The sequence below is a fragment of the Eptesicus fuscus genome, chromosome 3 (genome assembly GCF_027574615.1).
Source record: "Eptesicus fuscus isolate TK198812 chromosome 3, DD_ASM_mEF_20220401, whole genome shotgun sequence".
Lineage (NCBI taxonomy): Eukaryota > Metazoa > Chordata > Mammalia > Chiroptera > Vespertilionidae > Eptesicus > Eptesicus fuscus.
Window position 1 is genome coordinate 28,520,067 of NC_072475.1, and position 27,580 is coordinate 28,547,646.

At 39.0% G+C, this 27,580-nt stretch overlaps 1 protein-coding gene across 1 annotated transcript in view; it reads right to left on the reverse strand.

Moving 5' to 3' along the window:
* The window catches only part of ZBBX (zinc finger B-box domain containing), a 105,234-nt gene extending 93,932 nt beyond the window's left edge, over nt 1-11,302 (reverse strand). The window contains exons 1-3 of the mRNA XM_028146546.2: nt 11,285-11,302; nt 4,372-4,488; nt 1,541-1,654 (exon numbers count right to left, since the gene is read on the reverse strand). Of these exons, the coding sequence (XP_028002347.2) occupies nt 1,541-1,654; nt 4,372-4,439 (182 nt within the window). The 5' untranslated portion in view covers nt 4,440-4,488; nt 11,285-11,302. The remainder of the gene's footprint in view (nt 1-1,540; nt 1,655-4,371; nt 4,489-11,284) is intronic.
* Between the last annotated feature and the right edge of the window lie 16,278 nt (nt 11,303-27,580).

Here is a 27,580-nt window from a genome sequence, read left to right on the forward strand (position 1 = left end):
AGCTTGACTGGTTTATAGGAAATTTTACAGATTGTCATGCAGTTTTAAAAGCTAAGGGTCCACACATGTAAACAGGAAAAGGAAGCAAAACAATAATAAAAAATATTCAGCAGATCTAAGTGATTAATTCCTTATTAAAACTTAAAATTAGCTCCCACATTGAAAGGTAACAGATATTACAAAGAAGGCAAGCTGTTTGCTCTACAGTTTAGTTTTCAAAGTACCTTTGAGACTCACAATTTTTTTTTTAAGTCAACAGAACAGGGAGTTCAATTCCCACTTAAAAAGTAATGAGACAAAATCTTGCGCAAGGTCACAGATAATGAATGAGAAAGCCCAGATGAGAACACACTGGGCTTCTAACTTCCTAACCAGTAAGTGGCACATTCTCATTCTGGCTACAACATTTACTACCCATGTAACCTTAGGAAAGCATTTTAACTCTTCTGAAAACTCAGTCAAGCTTCAGAACCATTTTTAAAATACCGAGAAAAGGTTCCTCGGCTAAATAGAACTGACTCTTGGGGGCTGATTTCAGAAACCCTCATTCACAGACACATTTGTGAACCACTGAGAAGTCCAAAGCAGTAAAGTTTCAAGAAATAAAACTGGTAATTGGACCATTAAGAGAAGAGCAGCAAGATACACAATAAACTTTGTCACCTGGGGTGACATACATTATTGAGATGCCTTGTTTAAACCCATGTTCTGGTCATGAGAAAGGGTGTGTGCATGTATCATGAATATTTTTCAAAGAGATAGACAAAGATAAATTCTACTGAAACTATAATAAACATTTGAATTTTTTTAAATAAAATTTCAACTAAAGCATACTGGTTTAAAATATTTCAAACATACCCATGGTTGTGAATAATTCTTATATATGTAGGTACATGTAAACTCCTGCCCCTCAAAGTTTTTAAATAAATAATAATGACTCTAAACATAAACTAGCAATCTCCTGTTGATGGCAATTTTAGGGGAGCAAAGGGCAAATTCTGTATTAAAGTCCTGAAAATTCCAGATTATAAATGACTCAGAAGAAAAATAAGAATATGTGAGAGTAAATAAGGTCCAGAAGATACTAAAGTAATGGTGATTTTAAAAAGCAGCATGTCTTGTTGAAACCGGTTTGGCTCAGTGGATAGAGCGTCGGCCTGCAGACTCAAGGGTCCCAGGTTCGATTCCGGTCAAGGGCATGTACCTTGGTTGAGGGCACATCCCCGGTGGCGGGTGTGCAGGAGGCAGCTGATAGTTGTTTCTCTCTCATCGATGTTTCTAACTCTCTATCCCTCTCTCTTCTTCTCTGTAAAAAATCAATAAAATATATTTTTTAAAAAAAAAGCAGCATGTCTTACATAAGAAACACAAAGAGAAAAAAACGGGGAAATTAAATATTGCTTGATCATCAGGAAAAGCCAGAAATTATTCATTCAGGACAGATCTTTATTGGAAGGATAAGAGTACATAAAATAGTTCTTTACATAATTCAGTTTATTCCTCTGAAATTATCTAAAATTATCTAAAAATTATCACCTACTCTCTTTCTTCTTTGTCTTTGCTCCTTGTTGATTGGAACTCTTGCAGTTTCTTTTCCATGTCTTGGTTCTCCAACTCTAACTGTACTTTCTCTATCTTCAGTTCTCGGGCATTTCTGAATAAGATTTAAAGGCAGAATGTTCATTTGGAATAAACCAACAAAATCAAAGCTAAGTAATTTTATATCAACTTATTCTTTTAAGCAAAATTATGAGTAATAAATAGTGATAAAGCATTTTAACTACTTTCTTGGTTCTTTAAAATATGGTTTCTAAAGTTAGCATTTGCTTTCTATTTAAGCAGGTATTTCTGCAAATCTTAGACTCTCATTTTTTCCCATTGCATTGCTAGAGGTTTTAAATCATAATTCACTTTATCTATGAGCTATGCCTTTATATATGAACAATTATCTATGGCACACAATAGAAAACAAAGGAAAATTATTTTTAAAATTTTAAATTTTATACTGTCTTTTCTCTAAGGATTGAGTGTTTTTGAAGCACAGTGTTTAAAATAACCACTTTTTCTGTGTAAGCAGAATACATATTTTTACTAAATCTTCAGTAAATTTCTATCTTTATGCCATATAGATATACATATATGTGTGTGTGTGTGTGTGTGTGTGTGTGTGTGTGTGTATATATATATATATACATATATATATATATATATATATATATATATATATGAAATTTAAAAAATAAATATGAAGAAAAAGAACAGAGCCTGCTTGGAGAAAGCACCTATTAGAGTTTTGGTACAGGAACCATCGAAAAGGTTAAATGGTAACTGAGCCAAGCACCACCAATTTTTCCTTGAAGAAAAACAATAAGAAGATAACTTTTTAGACAAGAGCCCCCTTATAGATTCTTGTACAAGAAATTTTGATAATATCTGTAGCCCACCAAGCTTTTGACACAGCCATTTCCTTCATTTTACATTCTATTCTCCAGTCAGCATGTCATTGACTCTTCCATGGGTCTAAGCTAACCTAGTTGTCTATCTTTTGTTACCTATCATGAGTTTAAATCTCTATTTTCTTTTTTATTTAATATATTTTATTGATTTTTTACAGAGAGGAAGGGAGAGGGATAGAGAGTTAGAAACATCAATGAGAGAGAAACATCGATCAGCTGCCTCTTGCACACTCCCTACTGGGGATGTGCCCACAACCAAGGCACATGCCCTTGACCGGAATCGAACCTGGGACCCTTCAGTTCGCAGGTCGACGCTCTATCCACTGAGCCAAACCGGTTAGGGCTAAATCTCTATTTTCTGTATTACATGAGTGGCTTACTATAATCATGTAGCATGGGCACCCACATATGCTATAGCAAGAAACCAAAATAAGAATAATGGAAATCAGAAGAGAGAACTGATTTATAGACATGGTGAGCAGTCACCAACAAGTAAGGGAGCCAAGATATATTCCCAAATGAACACAATCCAGGGAGATATATAAAAAGTGACAAGAGGAAAAGGCTGTCCAGAGGGTTTAGAGAAGCTGGCAAAGATATTGAGGGAAAGGCATTGTTTTCATTATGTCTGCTCCACAAGGAGTAATTCAGCCCCTACTACATACCATACACTCACTAAATTAGGTCATAGAATATGAGACTCAGTGGAGCTTCTAGCATAGAGAGGAACACGGACAAGTGTGAGTGTAATTGAGATACAGTGTGATGGTGAGCTCGCTGGAGGTGTACAGGGAGGTACCTGAGCATACCAAAAGGGCACATATCCAGCCCCTGGAACTGTAGGGACAATTTTGTTTACTAACATCCTGTACAAGGTACCTGAGGACAGATTATGACTTCCTACCTTTGTTTCCACCATTCCCTAGAACTCTTAATAAATGTTTTTTGGACGAATGTTCATAAGTCTGTACACACAGACTTGGAACATATCACTAAAATCAAAGGCACATCCCCTTCTCTTTTAGCAGAATAAAGGGAAATTGGTAATACCAGCAATTGCATACCTCCCCTCCCCACCAAAAAAAAAAAAAAAAAAATGTGAATCCTTATCATGATAACGCCATAAATTTGTATAACATTTTCTAGTTACACAATGCTTTTACAATAAAGGGAGACTTAGGAAAGCTCTGAAGACATTGAATACCATAGGACTATTGATCTGGATCAGGGAACTCAGAAACTAAAATTAAAAACCAACAGGCTGTTCCCAACCTGTGCTAGCTGGCTCTTAGTGATATTGGACAGGGAGGTCTTGGGAATTTCCAGGGACTCTAGATGATCTCAGAGGCAAACAGTATACTGAATTTTTGGCATCCCCGCCACGTCATGAAATTCCCAAGATACCCAGAGCTGCTTGGCTCTGGCTGAATGCATCTACCAGGCAATCTAGAACAGAAGCTATTCTTCCTGAGAAGGGTGAATTCAACATAGCATCTTTTAACCATGCAAAGTGAGGACATCCTTTTTCCTGTTAAAAGGTCATTCACCCTAACAGTCTCCTTAATCTTAAGTTTCTTTCAGTTTTCTCAGAGCAATATCTGTTTTTATTTTATTTTATATAAGTGTCACAAAAGTATCTGTAACTTTCTGCTATAGTTTTAATAGTTAGTATGCATAACCTTCATTTATAACTTTTCCCTTCTATTCCTGTGGCATAAATATTTTATTCCTTACTTTTTAAACTATTATCAGGCCAACTCTCTTACAGATGAAAATACAGCTGTGAAAAAAATAGAGATAAGAATTCACAAATTTAGAGTTCAACTCTAAACAGCCTTGTGTAAAAATGCTTTCAGTGACAATATACAAAAACTTGAGCAATTATTTCTCCTGAAGTAAATATGAATGCACGTACTTATATTTTAGCTTCACAGAATGTCCAGGTTTTCCCCATGGCAGAACTACAAAGTCTTTGCTGTTCATGATTACTGTCTTAATGTTCTCTACAAATTACTGTTACTTGTGGAAACCTCTGAAAAAGTAACAAAGACAAAAGAATTATGTCAGTGGTAAAGAGGTTAACTTACAAATTTGAAACTACGTATAACTTAGAAATTGTTAGGAGGAAAAAGGCTAAATCAAAGGTTAAACAACAAAAAATCTTATATGTGGTAAATTATTATAATTTATATACATTTATATACCAATAAAGCTATAAATACAACATTTCTGATGGAAATAAAAATTTACAATAATTATGTAGCAAAAGGCTATGGCAATATTCAACTGAAAGTGAAGAAAGCATTCATAAACACAAGTAGAGTACATATTCTGGCTCTTTCTATGTTAAGGTTATAAAAATATATAAATATATATCATGTATTTGTTCCCATCCAAAAATAACATCCAAGGCTAAATATAGTGAAAAGAGATACAATCCAAACTTAAAACCTCTTTTTTTTGCATATATGGTCATGTAAGATGAGAATTAAGGTATGTAATGATTACCCAAAGGCATTTTAATATTCTCATTTATCAAAGAAAATTTTAATGATGCTCTTAGCCTAAAATCAGAAATTAGCATATTTAGAAAGAATTTTCACAAGAAATGAAACAAAATAGATTTTCTGCCTAACTCTAATTTAACCAGAAAATTAAATTATTCAGAACACCTTATTTCCTGAGTATCCCAATTATTCATGGTCTTATAATAATTTACTCTGTAATGCTGAGTTACTGAATCACATGCAAAATTATTAGATTTTTATATGAATAAAAATTTACAAATTCCAAATACTCTTTAGAAATATAAGAAGCAATATCATAGAGTCGTTACTCTTAAATGCTCAAACCATTTGATACCATCAGTTTATATATGTTTTCTTATATTCTCATACCCCCTATAAATATTTGTTAAGGCTGTACTATATGCAAAATACTGGGCTGAAAGGCATGAAGGAGTCAAGGCCCAAGAATATTTGTTGTTTTGGCTCAAATGGCATAGAATCAAATACAGCATTTAAGACCTATATGTAAAAGCTATAAAACAAGGTAGAAATGATAAGGGCCATAAAACTTATACATTTAATAATAGAAGTGAGAGAAAAGAGAATTCTAGCTGGCTAGTATTTAGAGTATAGCTTTAAGGAGAAACAGGGCTTATATATGATGATATGGATTGAATGATCATTCTACACTGTAAGAAAGTACAGCTCTTAAATGGGGACTGATTCCATTTGATTGATGTATAGGTTACATGAAGGGGGAAAAGTAGGCATAAGTTTGGAAATGTAGGCTGAGGCCCAATAATGGGTGGCTTTAAATGCCAACATAAAGCTTTTGGAATTTATTCTGTAGCTGAGAGTCACTGAAAGTTTTAGAGGAAAGAACAGAAAATAATACTAGAAGCTTTACATAGACTTAAGAGTAGGCATCAGAATATGAATAACCAAATGGAAGGTTATTGTGACTTCAAAGTCTACACAACCAAATGACTATTCTTCATTATTGTTCTTTAGGGAGACATAATTTCAATGATGCAACCACGGATCAAAACATTTTTGGAATGTCTCTTTTGAAACTCTCTTCAGAATCCATCATACCCTCAAAACACACACACAAATCTATTTTGTTGTGCTTCATTGAAAATAAAAATGCTCAGCAGAAGCAACTACTTTGTTCACTCAAATCTAGTTTCAAATAACCCTACCTCCAAAAATCAAATCCATCATGAAAGGGTAGACTTCTACAACCTTGGAGGAAACTCTGAAGGAAATTATTCTTTGAAGATAATTACAAAATGTAATTTCACAAAATAATTTTATATTGTAAGAAATGTAGTGAGTAGTTGCATCATAGGAGTATGTATATTTATGCCTTTGATCAACATTTATGTAGCTGCTCCTTTGTAACCCCAGTTACCGGTACTGAAGTCACAATGGTAAATAAGATGGTATCTTCCCTCAAAGAACTCACAATCAAAGAGAAAGTCACAAGCAATAGCAATACCATGGGACTTTCCAACAGAAATACTTAGGAGGAACACCCAACTCAGATTCATTTCTCAACCACCATCTCCTGTCTCTCAAAGCTAAAATCAGTGTCAAAAAGAACTAAAGCTATCACAGGAACAGACACCTAGAATTTTGTTTGCTTTTGGGGAGGATGCATCTTTTTTGTAGGTAAAATCTCTGTCTCATTTTTATCAAACAGAGGCTACAAAAGCTACCTTTAATAAAACCTCCAGGAATAATCCTGCTTCTATAACACAAGTCTCTATCCCTTCTTTTATTATAATCAAGAAATCCAACTATTGGACCCTAGTCTACTGTTGGTAAGTTTTGCAAGAAAAGTAATACTTCATCATTATCATTATCATTAAAAAAGTAAAAGAATCCACAGTTAATGTGTCTAATTAATTAATTTACAGTGCCCTGATTTTATTTATGCATTGAGATATACAATTTTTGTGTATGTACCTATGCATAAAGCTGATCGATACAGAAAGACTGAAATGAATGAAAGAAAAGTCAGTGAATTTCATTAGCACAAGATGATTCAGATTTATAACTCTGCTGATAATGTGATTTAACCAATAAATGGTCTTATTCAGAGGGCATTTCACTTCACTGAATGCAATTAGTAAGGTTTCTTCTCAATTGAATGTTTTATCGAGTCACACACATAAGCCAATTTTCTTGTCTGGAAAAAAAAAAAAGAAAGACTGTAATTGTGAGTCATTCTATTCTGCATGTTTCCTTTCGTAAAACCAACAGAGAATCAGTCACCTTTCTTGGGACAGCAAGGATATAACAATGTCATCAAGAAGAATAGCAAAGCACAAAACTTCAGTTGCCTAATCAGGGGAATGCAGATAAATTCCCTGTGATGCAAACCTCCACCTGTCCTCTGGTCACTCATTTTTTTGTCTTATCATTAAATCCAAAAAGTTTAGTAGTTATTTGGAGCATTTTCTAGGTACCTGATTTATTAGGCTGCATCATTTTTCTGTCCCCAACCTTGTTCTTCCCCACACACTTACAAACACTATGACCCAAAATTGTCCATGATGGTTTGATGATCCTTCTACACAGTTCTCATTCTGAATGCAACCCAAGCACCAAGGCCTGCTGCCACCAGATGGAAACAAGGAAATTGTGATGAGCTATAAATCTAAAAACTCAGAGCATTCATCAAGAGTCGCCCTCGTTGTCCAACAGGCATGGCTCAGTGGTTGAGAACAAGACCTAGGAACCAGGAGGTCACGATTTGATTCCAGGTCAGGGCACACGCCCAGGTTGTGGACTTGATTCCCAGTGTGGGGCGTGCAGAAGGCAGCCAATCAATGATTATCTCATCGTTGCTGTTTCTGTCTCTCTCCCTCCCTCTCTGAAATCAACGAAAATACATTTCACTAGGGGGATGAGGGCATGTGCTGGGGGTTGGGAGTGGCCAGGGAGAGATCAATAGGGGGAAAAGGAGACATATGTAATATTTTAATCGATAAAGAATAATTTTTTTAAAAAAAAGAGTTTCCCTAGTCTCAAGAATTTACCATCAGGACACTGGCAAAATGGGAGGTTTAGGAAAACATTGTTTTCAAGGTGGGCCATTTTGCATAACTGAAAACTTATATAAGATCAGTTGCTTTTTCTAAAGATTCAGAGAATCTTAAACCCGAAAGGTTAAAAGACAATAAATCAGGATTTTTTTTAATATTAGCACATATTCTAAAAGGGTCTAATAAGCAAGCTCTTCTGGATGAATTAACATGTTTAGCATATACTTAGAAATCAGAGACCTAAGCAAGAAATGTTCAATGAAAATACATGTTAAAAATAGTAGCTTTAGCCGAAACCGGTTTGGCTCAGTGGATAGAGCGTCGGCCTGCGGACTGGAAGGTCCCAGGTTCGATTCCGGTCAAGGGCATGTACCTTGGTTGCAGGCATATCCCCGGTAGGGGGTATGCAGAAGGCAGCTGATTGATGATTCTCTCTCATCGATGTTTCTAACTCTCTATCCCTCTACCTTCCTCTCTGTAAAAAATCAATAAAATATATTTTTAAAAAAATAGTTTTAAACTCTTAAATATGTTGTAATTTTAATATTTTTCTCTGATACCATTTTTCCATATATATATATATATATATATATATATATATATATATATATATTTTCTTAAAAATCTAAAGAAAAAACTGATAATATGTAATCCCTACCATAACAACTTGTGCTTGAGTGGACCGATAAATACACGTATGGCATTTCCTTCTAGCACAGGCCCTGAAAGCAAATCAGGCCTTGACTTGCACGCTGCACTCACTCTTTCCGCCAATCCACCGAGCTGATCATGAAGCTTGGCTCAGGGCTACACACATGTTACCCAGGTCACCCACGGTTCACAGTCTATGTGCAGGCTCCCTTGAGAACAACTGAGAAAGTTTCTTTAGATAGCAAGGGGCAAGATATCATTTTAAAATACTTTCCAACTAAAAATGAAAATATTAAAAGATAGTGTTTAAGTTCAGAAGACTTTGTGTCAGAGTGATCTCTGAGCTTCGCTTTATCCACATGATGAAAATGGTGAGGATCCCACCCCTCAGCCCCCAAAATGCAGGGTATCTGTGGCCTATAAAACAGTGGGCTCCTAAGGAACCTCCAGAGAGCTTAGGGTACAGAGAGGGGGGCAACCTTGGAAACGACCTTGCAAAGGGAATAGGGGGGATCATTAAAAGCTCTGCTTTACCCACAACTTCTCTGATTTTATCTATTTTACATAATGAACCTCTGGGTCAGATTTAATATAAAGAAACTCTTCTATAGCTTAAAAACATTTTGAAAGGCATGACAGTAAAGTAATATACAATTATTATTAATCCTGTATTAACTAGAAACATCTGATTATAAATAGCAATAAAAATATTAAATTTATAAACCATAACTTTCAGGAAAAAAAAAACTCTTTCATATATAGGGTACCCCAGAAATATATATACACACTTTGAATGAGTATAAAGTCAGTGTTCATTAACATACAGTTCATTTTCAAAATTTAAAAGAATCTACAGAAATTAATTTTTTTTTTTTTTTGCCAATGCCTTTTTTCAAACTGATGACTGTTCTGGCCCAGGCACTGCTGATAACATGAAGCAATGGAATCACAAACATCAAGAATCCCTTCATTAAGTATTTGTGCCCCCTCGATTCATTAACTGTTGACAGTTTTGTATTGTAAACTTTATTTTTTATGTATCCCCATAAAAAAAAGTCTAGTGAATAAATTTCCTTTGTTCAAAGCCTAGTAAGTCTTCACCCATTATTTCAAATCAGTTAAATCTGAAAAGAGTGAAAATTAAATGAGTGATCAGCTGTTAAAGTGTGTATACGTTTTTTGGGGGAGGGACACTGTGAATAATTATAAAGGCAGTGTTTGTACTTCGACTGCATTTTCAAACTTTCCGTAGTATCCTATATAATAAAAGGCTAATATGCAAATTGTCCCCTTGACAGGGAGTTTGACTGGGAGTTTGACCAGGGGATGGGGCCAGCTGGCCAAACGCCCATGGCCCCTCCCCCCAGCTGGTCCCACCCCCGACCAGGGCAGGCCAGACCCCATAGGCTTCTAGTCTATATATATAAAAGCCTAAGCTACTATTACGACTGAACGACTGGAATGATCAGTCTACCATATACTATGACGCACACTGAACATCAGGGGGCAGATGCTCAATGCAGGAGCTGCCCCCTGGTGGCCAGTGTGTTCCCACAACCAACCTCCCACAGTCCCCCTCCATGCCCCCTCCCCCACCCCCCACCAGCCTACTGGGCAAGACGGCCCTAATCGGCCCCGACCGCAGGCCAAGACGAGGGACCCCACCCATGCACAAATTTGTGCACCAGGCCTCTAGTTTTAGGATAAATTTCCTTTGTTCAAAGCTTAGTCTGGCTGAAGAGAAGAAAACATCAATTGGGCTATCAGCTATTAAAGTGTGTATACATGTTTTTGGAACACCCTGTATTTAAATTTTATATCTCCTACTCATTCTCTTACAATCCACTAATACTCTAGGTGCTCTCTGGCAAATATTTTAGGGATGGGCAAATTATGGCATCTGTCCAAGATTGGTAATAAAGCCAGGAATTACAATTTTATTCCCAGTCCTATTGGCTCCTCTTAAGACTCAAAATCTAAATATGGTTCTATTTACTTAAAATGATTCATTCACATCATTCTGATTCTTGCCCCTTTCACATTCTTAATCTGCCATAAACAGAAAATTCAGAAAAAGAACCGTTTGACATCAAATATTTTACAGCAATATATTCAAACACCATTGAAAATGTATTGAGTGTCAGGTTGCTCCCATGTAATCTGGGGTCACCAATGTTTGCCTCTAAACGTTCCCGGTAGCCCCAGGAAAACAACAAATACCCAGTTTCTCCGCTTGGAACGTAAGATCCCTCATTATGCATCCCAATCTTCCTAAACCTTATGCTTAATTTTCCACATCTCTGCTCACCAAGTTGTATTCTATCCAATGCCCAGTTCAGAGGCCACTTCTACCATGAAGATTTCTTCCATCAAAAGCGAGTTTCTCATACTGTGAGGATATCATGTATATTTCATTCTGTACTGCCAATAATAATGTGCTAAGTTTTAAGTATTTAATTTTTCTCTACTGCTTTGAATTTATTGCACCATCAACCTTATGAAAAAAAAATTTTAATGAACACACCACCCTCTTTCACACTTCAACAAATATTTGGGTTTTCTCCCCCAAGTATCCTACCGGACTGTGATAAGCTTTCAACAAATACACATTAAGCACCTCTTCTGTGCCAGGTATCAGGTTAAGCGCTGTGGAACAAGGCGGACCAGACAGGTATAGTACCCAATCCTCATTAGACTTACACTCTCCTGAAGGAATTAAGAAAAATTAAAAAGCACATAAAATAATTGTGGTAATTACTGGGTTTTGAAGGAAATAAACCGAGGACCGAGGTACTTTCAAATAATTAATTTGTGATACAGCTGGCATATTTTATGGTAGGTCAGGGTGGATCTCTATGTAACCTCTAAGATAAGATGCTAGAGGGAGCTGGAGGGTTCCGTTTTGTTTTTGTTGTGTGTGGGTTTGCTTGTTTTTTAAGTTTTCTATTAGCATACAGATTGCATAGTTTTAACCTGTGAAGTTTCAACTTCGTATGACTTTATTTTCTGAGACTCGCTCTCTCTGGATTTTAAATATCAGGGTATAAAAAAATACATAAGTAGACCCATATATTGAGCCCTCAAATGCTGATTTCGGAGAAGGAGGGGGAAAGTTCCACAGCTTCAGATTAATCAGGAATCTGGCATCCCTCTCTGTGACCTTTACTTGGGAGGAACGAAGTGGGTGCATGAGGCCGCCCAGGCAGAAAGAAGGCCGGGAAAGGGAATGTGACCATGATTTCTCAGGCACCTAAGGCGCGAATAACTTCAAAGAATAAAAGAGGCTGGCACTTTCAAAGGTCCGGCTGTGGAAGGGGTACCACAGCTGAAGGCCGGGTTTCCTGTCTGGGGCTCTCCCTGGATCCGGGTCCCCATTAGCATCCTGAGCAGAGAAGCCCTTTGCCTACAGAAAAGAGGACTTTCAACTCCCGAGGTCAAGGCCTCCTCGCACAGCCTGCAGCCTGCGGGGCTGACACAGAGCCGGGCACTGGGCAGGGGCTCAGCAAATACCTTCTGGCCCAGCGGGGCTCCCCCGGAGCCCACTCTGCTTCCCCGCCGTCCCACCCCGCTCCCCTCACCGCCCAGGGCCGGCGGGCTGCCCCGCTCCGCAGACCCCCAGCCCCCAGCCGCCGCCGGCCCACCCACCTGCAGACCCCAGCCTCACGCGTCACAGCCGCCGGCCCAAGCCAGCCGCCCACAGCTTCCGCCTTGGTCTCCTTGGTTACCGCGTTTCCTCAGTACCCATAGCAACCGGAATGCTGGGTCCTGCCGCTGTCGGCCGGCAGAGGGAGCTAAGGAGCCATGCCGGGCTGGGGACAGGGGCGGGGCTATACGGAGGGAAAGGGGAGAGGAAGAAGGAGAGAGAGAGGGAGGGAAGGAAAGGGCTGGGAAACTCTGCAGGTCTGGAGGCTTTCTGCTGGCGTGGGTAACCCCTGGCTAACAGAGCCCCTACGTGTTCCAAGCACTAGTTTAAGAGTTTTATTTGTAATATTTAAGTTACCCTCAAAACAGCCTAATGTATATCTAAGAAAATGACGGCACAGAAAGCTTGAATAACAACCCAAAATTACAAAGCCAGCAAAGGGCAGACCCTAGAACAAGGAATCCAAACAAGTTCAGAACTCCCACATATATGCCCTGTTCAATTGCTTATCCAAGGTCCCAATAGACAAAGTCAAGACTAGAACCCAGGTCTCTTGGCAAACTCAGAACTCTCTTTTCTTTACACCAAATATATGGGAGTGGGGAGGGGAGAGGTGTAATGAGAGAGAGAGAAAGAGAGAGAGAGGATATAAACCCACACTTCCCAGAATCACCTGAGGTGAACTTAACTTTTGGCTTCCGAAATATGCTGTAGTTTTTCATCGCTGTTTTTATATTCCACAAGTAGGATGTATACTTGACTCCGCAGGCAGTTGTCAAAAAAAAATCTTTTATGCTTATCCACACTGAATCCTCCTTTATTTCTGGACTAATAATCTCAAGGTCTGTGGTTATGATGCTACCCTTTGCACCACTGCTTTCCACGTTAATGTGCCTGCCAATACTCACTTAAGAACACAATGCTTTGCCTTGGCAGATTCAATTGTATAAGATTATAACCAGAATAGATAAGAAAGAACAATGATAGCCTGTGGTCATGACTCTGGGCTTTGAAATGAAGGCAGACCTGAGTGTGACTTCTAGTGCTGCTACAATTCACCTGCTGTGTGACCTTAAACATGTTATAAAACCCAGATTAATCCATAACAGTACACTTAGTCCGTACATGATCTGCGTGGAAGAGTAAATGAAACAAGGTCCATTAAGTCTTTAAGCACTAAGCCAGGCCCATAGTAGGTACTTAATAAATGCTTAAAAATGAGGGTGGTGGTATGGCTGTGGCTTTGGTTATCTTAGTGCTCAAAGTATAAATTCATCGAGTCCTTCCGTTAAATCTTATGCAGTGACAAGTTTTAAATGGAGATAACACTCGTAGAAGTTTCTTGTTCAGGGCTGCATTTCCCTGATAGCTGTGCCCTTCAAATTACCAGGAAAGGTTTTCGTCATGCATCCATCCATTCATTCATTCAATGTATATTTATTCGGGGTCCACCATTCTAGGTTCTAAAATATGGCAGTGAAAAAAACAAACATAGCCCCTCCTGTTGTCAAATTTGTATTTTAATGGAGGCAGAAAGTCAGTAAATAAACATATAAATATGCCAGGTGGTTTAAAGACAGAGCAGCATAAAGAAACAAAATAGCCTGGCGGCGTGGCTCAGTGGTTGAGCGTCGCCCTATAAACCAGGAGGTCATGGTTCAATTCCCGGTCAGGGCATATGCCTTGGCTGCGGGCTTGATCCCCAGTGTGGGCATGCAGGAGGCAGCTAATTAATGATTGATGGGAAGCCTCTGAATGCGGGGAGAGAGTAAGACATGGGGTAATCAGGGCAAGGAATAGTCCAGGCAGGGAACAATAAACAAACTTCATTTCTGACCTCATCATCAAGAGCAGTATTTTATATAAAACCTCCAATCACTTCTGTACAGCACCGTTTTTTACTGCAGAGAAGAACTGTTAAAAGCATTTACTGGTAAAAATTAAACTCATAAAAATAATCAATAAAATATCCTGGCACTTTTCAAAAGCATTAAAAGGACATTATCTTATATTCTGGAAAATACTTTAATTCATGCACAGCTATGCAAAACAAAGCAGAGCCAAAAAAAAAAAAAAAGAAAGAAAAGAAAAGAAAAGAACTAAGCCCATGCCACATTATGCAATAAAATGAAAAAAAATATGAAGCGTTTGTCTTTCAGAACCATGATTAGTGACAACATGAAATGAAACATCTGAAAACAGAGACACCTCTAGAGAGCCAATGTCCTGAAGCAGAGTGCATTTAACTGACACACCAGCAATTCTGCAAATAGTTTACCACATCTGTACCAGGAGGGCAGTAGTCCTGAGGGTTTTGCAAAGTCATGCTTTATTGTGCCAAGGTGAAGACGAGATTTGAACACAAGTTTTCTGAACTAGGGATATTCCATTTAAAGACATAAAAATTATCCACAAGGGGAAAATTGAGAGCACAGACATTAAATGTAAAGAGTAGCTACAAGGTCATGCTTAAATATCTCTCTCTTCCTTTCTCTCTCTCTCTCTCTCTCTCTCTCTCTTCTCTCTCTCTCTCTCTCTCTCTCTCTTCTCTCTCTCTCTCTCTCTCTCTGTCACTGTCACACACACACACACACACACACACACACACACACACACCCATTAAGCCAGCCAACTCATTAAGTAACCTTATTTTGTACTTGGTAGGCTGCTGCCTAGAGGAAAATTGTGGCAGGCCTCAAGACTTTTTCTGGTCTCTCACAGGTAATAAAGGTTCTTAGATGGATAAGAAAAATGTCCAGTCCCACATAATTGTCAAAACCTTGCAAATGATTTAGCATTAAGGTTTTCTTACTTCCACAGTTATCAGGCCTACTGATGACAGGCAAGCATGAAGTCAAGGACCTGTAAAGAAAGACTAATGGTTCTTGACTTTTTCTGTCTGACTTATTTCACTCAGCATGATATTCTCAGGATCCATCCACGTTGTCACAAACAGCAGTACATTTTCTTTTCTTATGGCTGAGTAGTATTCGTATGTGTATATATGCATATATATATTATATATATATATATATTCCAAAAATGTATATACTTTGAATAATTATAAAGGCAGTATTTATTAAAATACATTTCATTTTCAAAATTGAGTTATCAGTTGACACCTGGTATACATACCATATCCTTTTTATCTAAACATTTACCAAAGGACACTTTACTTGTTTCCATGTCTTGGCCACCACGAATAATACTATAATGAACACAGGGATGCATATATCTTTGTGAATACATTTTTTGGGTAGATACCCAGAAAAGGTCATATGGTAACTCTATTCTTAATTTTTTGAGGAACCTCCATATATGATATCACTCAAATGAGAAATATAAAACTGAAAGCAACAAGTGAACAAACAAGGAAAACAAACAAAAAATCATAAATATGGACAATAATATGGTGGTGGTTACCAGTGGGAAGGAGGTTGGGGGTAGTAAAGGATAAAGGGGTTCAAATATGTGGTGACAGAAGATTTGACTTTGGTGCTTAACACACAATGCAATGTACAGATGATGTATCATAGAATTGCACATTAAAACCCATATAATTTTATTAATCAATGTCACTCCAATACATTTAATTTTTAAAAAAGGTTCATGTTCCTATTCTGCATTATGAATTCTTGCTTCTGTCTTATTAATTGCCTATATATATTAAGATCACAGGAAAGGATAAGGATTAAAGCAGAAAAGTCCTATCTTGGCTGGTACTGCGCCTGACAGGTGTTTAAAGCTGTGGATGAAAAGGCAGTTCTATGGAAAACAACCTCACAGGGTGATATGATCATAAATTCCCAACTGGTAGATCTTATAGTAAACTAAAGGCCCGGCACATGAAATTCATGCACAGGTACGGTCCCTAGGCCTGGCCTGGGAAAGGGCCATCTTTCCCTACTGCCTGCAGCCAGCCTCGACCCCCACCCCCACCCACCCTTGGGTCACCCTCTGTGTGTGGGGCGACAGGCGGGATGGGGACCTTGGCCTGACACTGCCCGCATCCCCCACCACCCACCCCCAGTTCCCCGTTTGCCATCAGGTGATGGGAGCCTGCCAGCCAGGGAAAGGGACCAAGAGGTGGTCAGTGCGCCTCACAGTTACTGGTCAAGCGGTCATTCTGGTCATTCTGCCCTTAGGGTCAATTTGCATATCACCCTTTTATTATACGGGATAGTCATGCCTTAGGCATGTAACTTTTTAGTTAAAGACTTATCCTTGCCTTAAGCAATCCCTGTTCTTTTGTTTCTGTGCATCTCGGTTAACACACTGTTGAAATACCCTCTTTTAGACTCCTCAAGAGACCTCATGATCTTCACTATCCTGTAATCCCACCTTCCAGTTCCTCCTTAATTCAAATGCATAAAAGAAGCTGCAAACGGACATTTTAGGAAGCATTTTTTCTCAGTCTGTTAAGATCTTCATTCCAGGCATATCCTCTGTTTGAATCAAATAAGTTTTTATAAAACCTCTCTATAGGGTCAGGCATTCTTGCATCAACAAAGCTGTCTATTACCCAGAGACCACCCACCCCATCCACAGTGCACCTCTTACCTAAATCCCTTTAGATGTGATGATGTCTCTGGCATCAAGTGATTATTCTCGCTTCCCTCTGCAGGGTCTCAGTGGTCCTCCTGGACAGAATTTTAAATAGCCCACTTTCTCTTACATTTTTGCATGTTCCATGTGTGACATATAGAAATGCTTTTGCGTGCTTTGCCCTGCCACACTGTGGGAGTGCGGGGCAGCCAACACAGCTGCCTGTCTTTAGCTCAGAGATTGGCAACAAGCCAGCCTACCAATTGCATTTCTGATTCCTCAGAAAGGAGTCAAAAGCTAGCCCACTGCGTCCCCAATGGCAGGGACCCACTGATATATGTCCTACCAGGTTTCAAATGACAGTCAGGGACTGTTAACTGACATTGTTCAAAGCATGAACATAAGGAGTAACTACATAACTTTTCAATGCCTACTCTAAGAGCCCACTCAAAGGTTACCTTATTCTCTAGGAAAAAGTACAGTTTTGTGATGATATTTACTATTCATACATCTCTGAAAGTTTATATGTAACTGTCCTTTAGAGAAAATAATCCCAGGTCTTAGAGTTTTACTGCCCTATAGCACATTTACTAGTTTTGTATCTAACTGGAAGTCGTATGCCAATATTTTTTGTACATGTCCCTATGTAGTCATCCTATTAAATGTTTTGAACCAGCTTGACCATTCTGATGGTTCCTTCCTTAATGAATTAAATAAACTCTGGAACAAGTACATTCTACATGTATAAACATCATGTTCTTAACTGCTGACATTATTTTGATGGTACCAAGCCTTACTCTTTTGAAGGGAGATGGGACACATAGTACTCCAGCAGCTTCCAAAAAGGACTCTTTTAATCTCCACTTCATTTCTTGGCCCCTCGAACTCTCTTATAGGCAGAAGTTCGTGGTCAGTTCAGGATTGTAAAACAAGTTCACTAGCAACTCCTTTTTACAAGCCCTGGAATGTACCCTCACTTTGCAATGGGGTCTCTGCCCTGACCAGTTTGGCTCAGTGGATAGAGCGTCGGCTTGCTGACTGAAGGGTCCCGGGTTCGATTCTGGTCAGGGGCATGTGCCTTGGTTGCGGGCACGTCCCCAGTGGGGGTTGTGCAGGAGGCAGCTGATCGGTGTTTCTCTCTCATCGATGTTTCTAACTCTCTACCCCTCTCCCTTCCTCTCTGTAAAAAGATCAATAAAATATATTTTAAAAAAAAAGAAATGGGGCCTCTACTTCTTTCATGCCTTGGCAGGTACAGAATATAACATCCTATTACATATGTATGGGATTTTTCAAATTATCAAGGATAGTTGAGCTTTAGAGGCAACATAAAATTACAAAAAGATTTCATAAAAACCTAAATTGGTATGATATGAATATATTTAAATGCATCTGAAGGGCTAAACTTGAAGGAAAAATGAGAAACTTGTAGTTAGGAGGTGACATTGTCCTTTTGTAATATTTTTTAGCACTGTAATTTCTGGCTGTCATCCATGATATAGAATTCGTCAGTAAGTAAATTTCCATAACATAAGGCAATTACTACTGATGTTTCACAAGTGTAGGAAAATCATCACAATGTATGATACATTTCTGCTTCCTACAGTGTGTAATTCTTTCTCAGTTGAAAAATAAATGTATAGGCTTATTGGATGGGCATAGCTACATTGAACCAGAATCCATCCAACACCTGTCCTGTCACAGGCTCTACCCTAAGATGGATACAAAGAATAACAAAGATAGCATATCTGCCCTTGAGGAACCCACTGTCTATTGCAAGAAGAGGAGATTTACAAAAAATTTAATATTTAATGTAGCAAATATATATTCACAGTGTATAGGAGCATGACATGTTTGTGGCACGGTCAGAATTCTATACAGTTCAAACAAATTATATGTGACAGGAAATTGGATGAAAAGTTATACTATGGACAAATTTAAAGACACCCTAGACATTAGACTGTTCACAATGAAAACTCCAAAATTGTCTTTAAAACAAAAAATCATCATCTCAATATACTTATAGCAGCATCATTTAAAGTTAATTCTGAGGGCAATATGAAGATGAACAAAAGGAGGTGGAGAAAAAGGAACAAGATTAAAACATGGCTATCTTGGTCCAAGATAGAAATGATGAATCTGGAATAAATCAAGTCAGAGGGCAAGTGAAATAGATTCAAGGGGATTTCTTCATCTCCAACAGGACTTGAAGACTGAAAAAAAAATGTGGTTGTCAAGGAATACGGAACTATTCACAAAGAGTGGAGACAAGGAGGTGACACAGAAATGAGTTCAGTTTTGAAGTTTTTACTTTTGAGACAGCAATAGGAAATGATAGAAATAAAATGTAGGCCTACTTCTTGGGAAAATGATGAAGGCCGATCATATATATTAGGGTGTCATCAGCATATAGAGAGTAACCAAAGCTAAAGGAAGAATTTAAAATGTCCCAGGATCATTAAAAAATTATGGAAGAGATGATTTTGAGAGAGACATTCATCCAGAATTCCTAATGTAGACCAATATGAAACCCATACTCAGCCTACTTTATTCTGCAGTATTTATTGCAGGATCCTCCCAAATGAGCTTGATGATATGAATTAATTAATTAATGTGGTCCTCAATTATTCTGTCATTCACTCATTTACAGCCAGGAAGCAGGTACCACATGCAGTGATAAAAAAAGAACTGGCATTGGACCCCGAAAATAGTTGTTGCCAATATCCATTCATCTATGTACAATTAATGTAAACAGGTCTAGAATAGGTGAAGGTAGAACTTATTTGATTAGGTTTTTAGAAAGACACTTTATTCAAACATAACACTGTGTGTGTGTGTGTGTGTGTGTGTGTGTGTGTGTGTGTGTGTGTGTGTGTGTTTACTACACTCTCTAATTTAATGTGAGACTAGTATTTCTTGGTATCACCCAGAAATTGATAACCACCTATAATGGACTCTGGTAACCAGCCCCTCATATCCTTCCCTTCTCCTGGCAGCAATCTGTGTGTCTTGGCAAAAATGCTTTCCTGTATGACCCAGCCCATCCATGCAATGGTTTATCAGTTAGATTCTCTCTTGTGAGAATGCAGACTTGAAACTGAGAGGTTCTTGGTTTAACAATATTCTGCCATGTGGACCACAGAAAGAAATGATGAAAGGAAGAATAAAAAGGAGGAAGGGGGGAATTTTATGAAAGTTTCCATTTCTTGAGATCTAACTACATCCTAGCCCTTGGGTGCCAGGATATACCCCTGTATACTTAAAAAAATAAATTGCCTTTGTTTCTTTATTTTTAAAAATATGTTTTTAGTGATCTGCGAGAGAGAGAAAGGGACAGAGAGAGAGAGAGAGAGAGAGAGAGAGAGAGAGAGAGAGAGAAACATCGATTGGCTGCTTCCAGCACACCTCCTCACTGGGGATCAAGCCATACCCAGGCATGTACTGTTACCAGGCATGGAACCTTTGCTCTCTCAGTGCATGGGATGATGCTCAATCAATTAAGCCACATGAGCCAGGGCTACCTTTGTTTCTTAAACTAGCATGACTTAGTTTCAGTTGTGCAGAACAGAGAATCTTGACTAAGATGACTGCCAAAAGAATTGTAATGTACTAGTCAAGCTAGTTTCTTTATAAGGCAAGTCAAAAGTACAGATTCACAGGGAATTCTTTTAAACAACAGTAGAACATCAGTATGTATCTGGTCATTTACCATAACTTAATATTCCTATATATACAAAGACAAGAAAGTCATCTCACATTCTTTTGAAGTCATCCCCCCTCCAAAAAAAAAAAAAAGCTAAAACCTCTTGTTTATTTTTTAATCCATTCAATTCCTTAGTTTTAAGTTTAACTGTACCAGTTTTGCTAGTAGACAATTATTTATAATTGATGCGGCTTTAGAAAAAAAGCTCATCTTAAAAAGAAAAAAAAGCTGGCACTTCAGAAAACAAGTCATTCATTTCTGATCCTTGCCAAGTTTTAATAAGTGTGTCCTACTGTCTTCTTGAGATTTATGCACTGTTAGCTGTAGTTCAATTGGAAAATTTGCATTTTTTCTCTTATGCACTCAAGCTGGGAGGCACAAAACAAGAGTTGCAAGGTTTGTTTGACATGAAATGTCTAACAGTAATTTTCTTTCATCAACTTTATTCTCCTACAGTTCTGATCCCCAAGGGCAGATTTCTTCATCAGATTTTGTGCAACATTATATAATAACAGCCTTACCTTTGCAGAAGTTGCTACCAAAACATTTGAAAAGAGCTGTCACAACTCTCTCCATTATAGAACAAACTATATTTGCCATTGTTATGCCTACTGAGAGTTAACATGCTCCATCTTTACATTACTTCAGAAAACCTAATGCATCTAATGTAGGTTTGGACGTTCACCAAACACTTATTGAGAACCTACTACCTGTGTCCCAGGGACTTTGATAGATAATGTCTACAACCACAAACAAAACAGTTTTGTATTCTGTAATCTCTGGAAAAACAGTCTAGATTTGGAGATGCAGACAGGAATTCAGAACAATAATTGCTAAAACGATGTGAGAATGATACAGAAGGAGTACAGACAAAGAACACTAACTCAACCCAACAGTTGAGGCCTAAGAAAGGCTTCTCCACATAAGTGATGCCCTCTCTAGAGTTGGCCCTGATGGTTGAGTAGGAGCTCCAGATTGTGTGGGGGTGAGTGAAATCAGGGAATGTTCTGCACTGGGAAAAAAAGAGCATATGCAAACTTCCCCATAGTGAGTTAGAATATATATAAATATAAGTATATATATTTACTTTTCCCAACCTCTCTAAACGCTAGGTGTGGCTATGTGACCAAATTCTTACCAAAGGAATATGAGTGATACAGTCTCCCTATGAGTCTGGATGGCCATCTCTTTTATATTAAAGAAAGAATTAACTTCTATCTTATTTAAGCCACTATGTTTGAAATTTTTAGCAGCTTAATCCTTAGTTTACCATTCCTGAAGCATATTTAATTATTTCTTATGCTCAACTAAACTAATCTACATTGCCACTTATTGTATTTATTTTTATTGGTTTTATTAGCATCTCGTTGATTTTTTAGCATTACTTATGTGGGCATAGTTTTCAAAAAATATTAGGTTACTAGTGTTTCTAAACTGTTCCAAGAAATAAAGTAATGATGTTATCTTGCAGAATATTAATGAACATTTTGTTCATGTGCTTGTGACTCTTTCCAGTCCTTGCTTCAATTAATTCTTGATGGTAATGTTTAAAAAAAAAAAAGCTAATGTGGTTGTCCTCATTTCACTGAAGAGGAAACCGAAGTAGAGATATTAAATTATTTGCCTATAATAGCAAACCAATGGAAAAGGTGGAAGAAAAATCTAATTATCTCACTTCTGTCTTTATTGAACTATTGGATTATAAGTCCCAACCAATTAAATACATGACACAAGAGCTAAGAAGCATAACCTTTTTATCATGTAGATGGCCTCAAAAACTGCCATCAGCACTTTGTAAAATGTTTCTTAACATTTTAAAAATAAATTTTATTGACATTATTTACTAAGTTTACATATATAGAGACATAGACAGATAAATGAAAATATGGAATATATTTTTAGAGTAGAAAGTTTTCCATATATAAAAAAAATGTTTATATATGGATATATTTTCTACCAGCCCTTTCTCTTCCACATCACTAGTCATTTAATTTTCACATACTCATGATCAAATATAAATTCAGATGGCATCTAGTATATATAGTGTTTCTCAGCACAAGTGAAATTCAAAAGAAATCCATTGGGTGGAGTTGTACTATAACTTAACATTTCAAAATGTTTCTCAACTTTCTCTCTTTAACCTTCTCCTCAGGCTTTATATAGCTTATGGCTAAACAATATCTGCTATTTGAATATTTTATTCCTACCTTAAGCTGGAGATTTTGGCTTAGACATTATTTTCTTTTCTGATTGCATCAGGTACAAGCCACATGCACATGAACACAATTTCAGATTTAATAATCCTGTCAAAGAATATAGCTGCTTATTATTAAAAAAATATGAACATTAATAAGACTAAATAGAAAATAACAATTGACATGGAAAAAATGCCATACTGTCCTTTTATCTCTCCAATTTAAGTTTTTGCTGCCATCAAAAAGAGAGGTAAGCATCTGATATTTCAATTCCTGTGAGACAAAATGCAGCATGCCCAAAATAAGCAAGTATTCATTAATGTTGATTCATTCTAATAGGTGGTACAGAAAGCTGCCAAAAGTTTGACATATACTTGGGGAACTAGCTTCCCAGGAAAAGGTTTGTACCTGCATACAAAATCAGGTAATCTGTCTCTGGCAGAATTTCTGACTTCAGTGTCCATAAATATCAAAGTCTCTATCCTAGAAAATCTGATTTTATCAATCTGAGATAAACCTCAAGAATCTGTACATTTTACAAGCATTTGCACTGGTTCAAAGATCATATATGGAAGCACTAACCTGAGCAAAGGGCAAAGAGGATGGGGACCTTGCCATCACTTAGTTCTCAGTCTTGCGCCACAGAAGGAAATAGAGGCAGATTGAAACTAGCCTCTGGTTCAATTATCCCTCTAATTTCAGTCCATTCATCCTTTGAAGGGAGGCATAAACTTTCCTTATTTACTCCCTAGACTCATGTCTCAACCCTCTCAAAAATGCATCTGTTACTTAAGCCACTTAGAAGAATGGAGTTCAAGGTTGTGGTGGGACAAAGATGAGATAGGAAGATTTACAGATTGGACTAGATGGCTATTTTATTTGGCTCATTAAGAATTACTAAATGTCTTCCTTAAGAGGAGATGGTGTTCTTGAATATTTCACTTTTTGTCTCATGTTTTGTATATAATAGTTATCAATTTTGGTACTAGTTGGTTTTACCTGCAATACTGTACTGGTCATTTTATACAGGAATAAGGTCATAAACTTTTATTTATTTACTTTTTAATCTGGGTGTATAATAAGAAGAGGCAGAGCTGCCAGTGTTAGAAAAGCGGCCTGGTACCATAGAAGATCATAAAGAATCCTGAGATCTGAATCTGAATATTAATCTACAACATACAGTAGCTGAGCAAAAAAAAAAAATTGGCAGGTTCTTAACATCCATGAGTTTTCCATTAGTATAATACCAAAACTAGTGGGTTACCAACTTTATCAGGTTGTGATGAGCTTCACAAGAGAGCACACAATAAAAAGACTCTATAAGTTGCTAAGTGTCTTGACAATCACAATAACCTTGTCTCTAGTGATACACTCTCACTTCCAAGTCACGATCCAAAACACCACTGGCTGTAAACTGCATACAAATTGAGGGTTGAGAACCTGTCAAAACCCTCACCACTGATAAATTAAATCAATACTGAGCGCACTCTCTGTTCTCAGGGTAATGCCAATTCTGACACAGTCGTGAAAGATATGTTCCTTGTGCTCCAGGTGGTTACATAGAATTACAAAATGTGTTTTCCTGGCTCTATGTCAGCTGCTCCTCAGTGCATTCTATTGCTGAGTATACAGTTGACCCTTGAACATGTGTGGGTTAAGTGCATTGACACCCCCCCCCCCATACACACACATGCAGTGGAAAATGTATATATAACTATTGACTCCCCAAAACCTTAACTACTAAGAGCCTACGTTTGACCAGAAGCCTTGCCTACACATTATAAATAGTCAATTAATTCATATTTTGTTTTTATATGTATTACACTAGAGGCCCGGTGCACAAAATTCATGCATTTGGTGGGGTCCCTTAGCCTGGCCTGCTCCCTCTTGCAGTCCAGGAGCCATCAGTTGGACATCCTTAGCGCTGCTGCAGAGGCAGGAGAGGCTCCTGCCACCACCACTGCACTCACCAGCCATGAGCCTGGCTTCTGGCTGAGCAGCTCTCCCCCTGTGGGAACGCAGTGACCATCAGAGGGCAGCTCCTGCGTTGAAACATCTGCTACCTGGTGGTCAGTGTGCAGCAGAGCGACTGGTTGCTTCTTTTGCTGTAGGGCCAAAACTGGCTCTCTGACATCTCCTGAAGGGTGCCGAATTGTGAGAGGGCTCAGGCCAGGCTGAGGTACCCCACTGGTGCATGATAAGGGCCTGGGAGTGATGCAGGAGGTTGGCCAGCCTGGGAGGAACTGCGGGAGGGTTCCAGGGAATGGCCGGCCCATCTCGCTCAGTCCCTATCGGCCAGACCCCAGCAGCAAGCTAACCAACCAGTCGGAATATCTGCCCCCTGGTGGTCGTACACATCATAGTGAATGGTTGAGTGGCCTTAGCATATCATTAGCATTTTACACTTTGATTGGTTGAACAGCTGCCCGGTTAACCAATCACTTAGCATATTAGGCTTTTATTATATAGGATTCTGTATTCTTACAATAAAGTAAGCTAGATAAAAGAAAAACTTATTAAGAAAATAAGGAAGAAAATATATATTTACAATATTTATGGAGGAAAAATGCATGAATAAGTGGACCCACACCAGGGTCAAATCCTATCTAATAAAAGAGTAATATGCAAATTGACTGTACCTCCGCTAAACTCACAAGCCACGCCCACCAGCCAATCAGGAGTGAATATGCAAATAAACCCAACCAAGATGGCTGCAGCCACAGAGAGCAGGAGGGAAGCTTGGGTTTCCCCAGCAATGGAGGAAGCCAAGCTTTCCGCCTGCCTTTGCTGACCTTGGCTGGGGGCGGAGCGGGGCAATCGGAACCAGTTGGAGGTCCGCTGCCCAGGGCCCGAGCCTCAGCCAGAGTCTTGTGGCCTTGGCCGGGGGCAGAGCTGGGTGATTGGAGCCACCTGGGGATCCCCTGCCCAGGGCCCGAGCCTAGGCCAGAGGCTTGTGGCCCTGGCCAGGGAGGATCTGGGCGATTGGAGCCAGCTGGGGGTCCCCTGCCCAGGGCTGAAGGCTTTAGGCCTTGGCAGGGGTGGAACTGGAGATCAGAGGAGATAGGTGTGAACTACAGAGGAAACACCTTTTCTGACCACTCATTGGCTAAGCTCCCTGTATGCTACTGGTAATATTCTTAGTAACTTGGGTATAAGAATCCACAAAGGTGATCTAGGGCTTTTCCACCACACTCCTGGAGAAAAAAACAAAAGTCCGCTGCTGGAGGGCTAAGAAATGTTATATCCTGCCCTAGGCTGTTTGGCTCAGTGGATAATGCCCAGGTTTACCAACCGCAGGGTCCAGGTTAGATTCTGATCAAGGGTATGTACCTAAGTTGCAGGCTCCTCCTTGGCTGGGGCCCAGGTCAGGGCTCATGCAGGAGGCAACCAATCAAAGTGTTCCTCTCACTTTGATGTTTCTGTCTTTCCCTTTCTCTTCCACATTCTCTAAAAATCAATGGAAACATATCCTCAGGTGAGGATAAAAAAAAGAAAGAAAGAAAGAAAGAAAGAAAGAAAGAAAGAAAGAAAGAAAGAAAGAAAGGTCATATCCTATGAAAGAATGAAAGACACATCTTGAAAATGCCTAAAGAAAGTTGTCATTTTTTCATGGTGAAGGGACCGGAGTCCATGTTGATGAAAACACCTTGGTGGCTGTGGTGACTGGCAGTGGCTGCAGCAGCGGGGTGATGGGGCTGGTGCCTTTCCCTGATCAGCCTGGTTGTCTCCCACAAAGGGAGGCCAGACGTCAGTAGGAGATCCCCTGAGAGCTCCCAGTATGTGAGAGGGGGCAGGCTGGGCTGAGAGTCCCCCACCCCTCAGTGCACGAATTTCATGCACCGCATTCCTAGTCAATAATAATATGCAAATCGACCAAACAACTGAACAGCAGAATGACCATCCATGACCTCCCGGATGACCACCCTATGACACCCACTGGTGCCAGGCCAGCCAAGGCGAGTGTGATGTGATTGGTCAGGGGCCCAGCCATCGCCTCATGATCGCCCTGCAGAGGGAGACCCAAGCCACCAGCCAGTGGGGTGATCGATCAATCAGGGGGCTCCACAGTTGCCCTGCAGAGGGAGGCCCAGGCTACCCCATGGCAGCAGTGTGGCAGGTGGGCAGGACCTCCCTCTGTGGGGGCCATCCATCACAGAGTCCCGGCCAGGTGTGCAGGGCCTACCTCTTTGGGGTGATCAATCATGGGGCTTGCGGATTGTGAGAGGGACCATCAACCACCCCTCCCCCCGCCAGTGCACAAATTTCATGCATCAGGCCCCTAGTGTATAAATGAATAACTATGGAAACAAAGTCTGTCTGCATGGCTGTATTAGTAAGCCTGGGTGATTGAGAGAATCAAGACTATTGTCATACACAACTCCAGGGACAACATTAACTTTCAACTGTGCCTTAATGACATGTAACAGAACTGCAAGAAAGTATCTAGTGTGGCCAATTTCAAGGCCATAGGGCAAAAGGCTAACAGTGTCAGAGATAGAAATGATAGGAAGAAAATAGTTTTAAAGATTGTAATCTTATAGGCAGAGTGGAGTAGTGGAAAGAACACTGGATTAAAATGGGAAAAAAAACTGGAATTGTTAATATAGAAGTGAGAAAGAGAAGTCATCAAAATGGATGAAGATCACTGAGGGAGAATGCATCAACATATAACAGAGATAAGGTTGAACTTAGGGCAAGGCTAATGGTTTCAACTAGTGGTGGGGGGAGGGGGAGTAAGTGAAAGAAACACAGAAGTGGGAGAGGTGATTCAACTGATGCAATGCTTTGAAATCCAAGAGAGGGAAAAAAAGAGCAAATGTGTCTAAT